Consider the following 6499-nt stretch of genomic DNA (forward strand, 5'->3'; position numbering starts at 1 on the left):
GGATCAGACTGTCTGATAGGATTTTTTAGATGACAATATGCCAGGAGTGAGGAATCAGGATTTCCAAAGAGGCTGCTCTAATGTCCCTCCTGTTAGCTTGGCAATAGGTAGCTCACCTTTTGCTTCATTAGGGAGATCCAAATTCAAGTTTCAGGTAGGGAAATGCTGACTGGTGTATGTGTTAGTGTGAAGGAAAGGGTTAAAGAATAAAAAGAAATGTGGTGCTGGGGAATGAATGAGCCGGCCCATCTCCCCAACATCATTATTTTTCTTAGGACACATTCCAAATATTCTGGGCCTGATTTAAGTAGGACATGTGTTTCCTAAAAGCTGTCAAAAAATATCTGTATGAATTTCCAGAGAAAGATTAAAACACAAAAGTGCTTTAGGAAGAGGGGAAAAAAAGGAAACAGCAGAAAGAAATGAACTAGCAACAAAGAAGAAATAAAAAATTATGGAAAAAAGGTAGTGAGCAATTGGATTGCTTTTGTGTTCTTGGGGAAAGGACTTTTTTTAAAAAAAGAGAAATAATAATTAGTTACATTTCTACTATGAATGCAAATTTGTCTGAGGAGAAAGATCAATTACAAAAAAGAGATTAAGAATTTAAGTGACCATTAATTAACAGTAAATTATGCCCCCATGAAAGCTAATGTGACATTCACACAAGTACTAAATGACTCAGAGATCAGAGATATTTCAACAGACACTGATAGACGCCATCAAGAACAAGGCTAGGAAGGGTTCCTGGCCCCATTATCTCCTTGAATATTAATTTTTTTCACTTGGAATATTTTGCTTGTCTTCAGGGAAGAATCTCCTGGAAGTAAAATCTATGAAGGAAAGAGTTGTAAAGTACTTTTAAGAAGAGTAGGACACCAAAAATAAAAGAGAAAGGAAATGAAACTGTGTCTTAGTTTTCTTAGTTTTGCTCAATGGGCACAGCTCCATGATAAGGCACAGCTAGCTCCCTTGCAATGCTTTGCTCCAATCCCCAGTTATGGTGTATCTTGCACTCAATTGGTTGTATTACTTCAATGAAGAGGCCTTTCTTTACTTTAGTCACAACTAAAAAAAGTCACAACTTCTTCAAGACTGCAATCGACCTAGGCCTGAGAACTGGAAGGAAACAGACCCCAAAGATGTAACTGATCTTGAGCAGCCAGAAAAGAGCTTATTGAGAGCACAAATGAATGATCTGTAAAGACAGGATAGAAAGTAAGAAGTATTATTGGGCAGAACATTTTGGAGTTAAAGAACTACTCCTCCATTTTCACAAGATAAATATTCACTGGTAATTTGCATTTATAAATCAACTTTGTGTTAACCCAACAAAATCCCAAAGGAGTTCTATTACTACAGCAAAAGTTTTGTGCTTGATTTATGCTGGAACCATTGGGAAACACTTTCCATACCATATTTTGTGACTTAAATTACCCATGATACAAACCACAAAAAAATCAGGAAAGTAAGAAAAGGTTTTGTTTGTTTTTTTTTAGTTTTCCTAACTTCATTATCTTTTTACAGAATACAAAGCTTCTGTATTCTGTCAGCTCCTGTAAGTCTGTGGTTTGGGGTTCGTAGTTGGCTGCTGAGAATCCTCTTTTTGGCACTTAAATTTAAAATCTACCTCTACTTACTTTGTTTTTTTATGCTTTAAAATTTCTACCAATTTAAATTCAACCTTCCTGGATTCCTTGCGCCACCCTTGGGAAGCAGTAGGTCTCTGTTCTTTTCTTCCATCCACCTGTAGGTCGCTGTTTTAGTTGCTGACAATCCACATTATTTCTGCCAGAATTTTTGGACTTAAAAATGTCAATAAGAGCTCTATCAGGACCTCTAGGATTCCTATATCCCAACTTGGGGAGCAACAAAATGAACACAGATACTTCTAAGTGATCACATGAAGACAAGAGAATCCCCTAAATCCCACTAAAATGTTTCAGCTCAGTAGAATTAACATTGCTAATGCTAAAACAGAAACAGCAACATGTAGGAAAGTTACTAGATCATGATGGGTAACTTGTTTTTTTCCAGCTGGAGAAATGATTTTGTAGATTCACAGTGAACTGCTTTTAGAGTAATGCCCATCCCCAGAACTGTGCCCTGTAAAGCTTGAGATAAAACTTGTAGTAACAAAAGAATGCTCAAGTCTCTGAGGACATGGTGTACCCATGAAAAACATTTACATAGCTTCTAGAGGCAAAATGATTAAGAAGGGTAAGGATGTTTGTTTTTGTTTTTACCCAAATGTGGAAATGAATTTAAAAATAGAATATACCCAAAAGCTATCGATGAGAATAACTGCAAATAGGACTTGATATTTAGAAAAGCAGTCACTAATTAAATCATTAAAACAATACACTTTAGATTCTTTTTCTCATCTATAATGGGTATAAAAGCATATATCTATGGGTATCTAATTAAAACTGCAAAGCCCTAAATGAATGATTGGTCTCTATATATCTTCTCAGTGCTGGCATTTTACAGATGGCTAATGAAACGAGCAATCAGGAAAGCGTGTACAGCATAATGTATAAAAAGACAACTCATGGTTTCTAAAGAGTTGACACACATTAACCATTAAAGCCACTTACCTGAGACTGCCACCAAGACAAGTGACAACCGAGCTGCCATCACCCCCTGCCTAAGCATTCAACGGATGGTCCTTAAGAAGCAAATGGAAACACTGTTTATCAGCTAGCTGAAGGATGACACAGAGCCTTTCTTTCCCTAAGGAGGCTTCTCTGTACTCTGCTCTGGTCTGATCTTTTTTTTACATGGTGCCTGCTTTTGTCCAGGCTATTTTATAATCACTAAATGTGACCAAAGGCCAACACAACGTATCACTTGAGTATTTTGGAACTAATGCCAGTGCCACATCCCTACTTTCCCTCCATGGTTCCTCCTATGGGATCTCATCACAGGCAAGATTTTAATTTCTCTGACACAGGATAGCTAAGTGAATAATGGAATCTAAGGGGAGCCCCTAAGGAAAGGAAATTCTATTCTAATATGATTTCCTGTAGTGCTTTTACCTTGGGCTATGCTCTTGCTGACACACAAAAGGCTAATCCCATTAATAATTAAGATCCAAATAGCTATTCCAAATCAGACTTAGGCAGTAACATCTTCAGCATTTGACAATAGTTACTGGGCTCTTGAATTACTCAGGCTAATGGAAATCTGTTATTGTTTAATGAAGAACAAATGCTAACAATGCACTGGGAAAAAAATGCTGTCTGCTTTTTGTCTTCTTGTATCCTTTTCATTAAAAGGCATTGACTTTTGACAAATGAGAGTACTTCTCAAATTTTCACTTGCCACATTTCAGAAGATAAGATAATAAGACGCTACCTGAATAAGAAGCAAAAAGAAGCTGAAATGATTTTTCATTTTTGCTCATTTTAATGAATGGACACAGGTGTTGATAATGGAGTTCATAATCTCTGGATTATTGCAAAAGATCAGAACTAAAGGATGACATTTGAAAATAAGGAAAACTCAGGGTATACAGTGGTCTTACTCTATGACCTTGTTTCTCTGATAGAGTTCTATGAACGATTGCTTGACTACCATATTACCTAAATTTGGAAAATTTGCTATTTCTAGGTTCATGAATCCCAGCCCGTGCCACCTCACCTCTCCCATGTCATGCATCAAAACAAAGCCACTATTGCTTGGGTTACTTTATATCATCACTAGCCAGGGGATTAGGGATTTCTGGCACAAAGATCTCTGAGTTCATCCCTATGGTTCTTTCCACAATACTTTTTCTGCAATGCACCTTCCCCTATCACACTCACTTAAACATAAATGCTCAGTCATTTTGAGTGCAACGAGAGGGAATTTGACTATAGTGGGGGAGAATCTTGGGAGAATAGACTCTGTGCAGAACAAGCGAGTTACAGGTACATGGACACCAGGTTTTTATAAGCATTTCCAGTTGTCTTTCCTTATATTTCAAAGCAGAGTACTCAGTCATACCTCATCCCACCACACTCACAAGATCATAGGTCAAGTAAGGTAAGCAACCTGCCAAGGTCACACAGTTAATGAGAGGTAGCTAACAGAGCTAGTATTCAAACTGAGTGTTCCCACTCTAAATCCAGCCCTCTTTCTACTGTATCACATTCTTACACAAATCAGGAGAGACTATTCTCCTGAACTCTAGCTCTACAGTTTCCTTGGACTCTAGCTACTTAATTTCCTTGCACTAACCATACCCTTCCCTGGGTAGTAAACTCCCTTGAGCTGCCGTTTCTTTTAAAGCTTTCTCAAACTGACTATTTTAAAATGACCTTTAGTGAAAAAGCAATGAAATTCTAATCTGATCTTACCACTTACTCTATACAACACTATGAACTGTCTCATCACTTTGCCCCAGAGTGGTTTCAAAATCTTTACTTTCTCTGAAACACAGGGTTCTGTAAATGTTTGCTCTCATGTGATAATCTGGGGTTTCCATTTTCCCCAGGATCTCCACAGAGTTCAGGTGAGGGAATCACTAATCTAGACATTCATTTACTGATGTATTATTTTCTCTTCTCATCCAAATATTGACATATCTACAGTCTAATAATATTTATCATATACTGCCCTCCACTAAAGTCTTCCTTCAATGCCTTGTGATTCATCAATCAACAAGAATTTATTGTCTACTTTATTCCAGGAATTGTGTTAAATGCTAGGAATTCAAAGAAAAGTCAAAACATAAAAGCATTCCCTGCCCTTAAGGAACTTATCTCACATTAATGGGAGAGTCAGAATGTAAATAAGAAGGAATATACAAGATACATGTAGCCCAGGCACACTACCAAGCCCCAACTCTCTGTAAGTCCTCTCTTTTCCTGGATAGAAATTGGTTTGCTTATCCTACCTACATTCACTTCAAACAGAATAGTTACCCAGAGCGGTAAACATATGGTCATAACTCAAAACTAAGGGTGTCCTAGTGTGAAGGGATTATATGCCTACTTCTCATCTAGCTCCCGAGCCCCTACCCTGTGTTCCCATTTAAACAAAATCAATCGCATTAACACCTTTGATTCTTAGGCATGAAATGTTTGCTAAACACAAAGACAAAAACAATATCATACCTTTTACCTGACAGAAGTAAAAAGTAGAAATAATAAAAACATGACAGTTCACTCGTAAACCTGTGGTGCACCAATGCATCCAGTGTCCCTGGGGGAGAGTTGGCACACAATTACGAAAGCTTGACAGAGAAAGCCATGAGTAGGGAAACCCATACATCTGGGGACACTTACAACTCAGAATAGCAGACTTTGATATCCTTGGTCTCTTTAAGGAACAGACTGCCCTATATCAACTTCTGGGCAAAAATGCCTTTCTGGTATCTGCTCCCTTTCTAATCTTAACAGCTCTTCTTCTGGGAAAAGTTACTTCTCTGCTATTGTCAGACTGCTAGAGAAGAGTCAAGCTCTTAGCACATAGCCACCTTTGGGAAGGTTCTGCATAATAGACTAACTACTAACATAATATATTAGCATAACTCAAGCCTGACTTTCCCTTTCTTTCCCCTTTCTTAAGCTATAGAACGCTGGGTCAATAAGGCTTGAGAGTTTTTCACCTAGCAACAAGAATCATCTCTCCTCCAATTAGATTCTTGCATCTACAGAGTCTACCTCTGGTAGCAGTTACATGGCACAGTGAATATCATGCTGGGTCTGGAGTCAGGAAGACCCAAATTCAAATCCAGTCTCAGACACTTACTAGCTGTATGACCCTGGTCAAGTCATTTAACCCTTGTTTGCTTCCATTCCTTATCTGTAAAATAAGGATAATAAAAATACCTACTTCCCAGGGCTATTGTGAGGATCAAATAAGATAAAAATTGTAAAGTGTCTGTCACATAGTAAGTACTATATAAATCTTAGCTGTTGTTATTATCATCATCATTTTTATTATCTGACTTAGATTGGTCTTTCTCTAGAGACAATCAGCTATTAGCAAAGCAATGCCTCTCTATCAAACAGGGTACTCAGCAAAACAGCTGCAGGGTCTATTAGCTCAGATCCTGTCAGTTTCTGTATTCTGTGTCTTCTATACCCTGCTCTTGATCTCAGCTTCTTTTATTGCTTTTGTGTTGATCTGGTCATTGCTTATATATTCTTTGACTTGAAATGATGCAAACAAATGCCTCGTAAGCAGTTCATGATATGAAACAAAAAAATCCAACTGACTGGTATAACTTCATCAGTCCTTACATAATCTCATAGTCCCCAAACAGTTTCTCCACTAGATCCTTCAAAACTGAAAAAAGCTATATGTGAATAACCTGATTACCATATGCATTACAACCGTCTTAACTTAGTCATTGCTCTGCTTTCAAACAAATGTATTTATTTGAGGGGGCAGTTTTCTCGTAGGTCCTCAGATTAGTCTGTGTTTTTCCTCAAATGTTTTACGTGAGGGATTCTTTCTTCTCAAAATGATTTTATCAGTGTCCCCTAGACAAATGTTATTTTTCTGCTCC

The 6499-nt window shown here is 37.6% G+C and overlaps 1 protein-coding gene across 1 annotated transcript in view; it reads right to left on the reverse strand.

The window, feature by feature from the left end:
• Nucleotides 1–2637, reverse strand: part of HTR3B (5-hydroxytryptamine receptor 3B) — a 31101-nt gene extending 28464 nt beyond the window's left edge. The window contains exon 1 of the mRNA XM_072615671.1: nucleotides 2598–2637. Within this exon, the coding sequence (XP_072471772.1) occupies nucleotides 2598–2637 (40 nt within the window). The remainder of the gene's footprint in view (nucleotides 1–2597) is intronic.
• Between the last annotated feature and the right edge of the window lie 3862 nt (nucleotides 2638–6499).

Source organism: Notamacropus eugenii, chromosome 5 (assembly GCF_028372415.1).
Source record: "Notamacropus eugenii isolate mMacEug1 chromosome 5, mMacEug1.pri_v2, whole genome shotgun sequence".
Classification (NCBI taxonomy): domain Eukaryota; kingdom Metazoa; phylum Chordata; class Mammalia; order Diprotodontia; family Macropodidae; genus Notamacropus; species Notamacropus eugenii.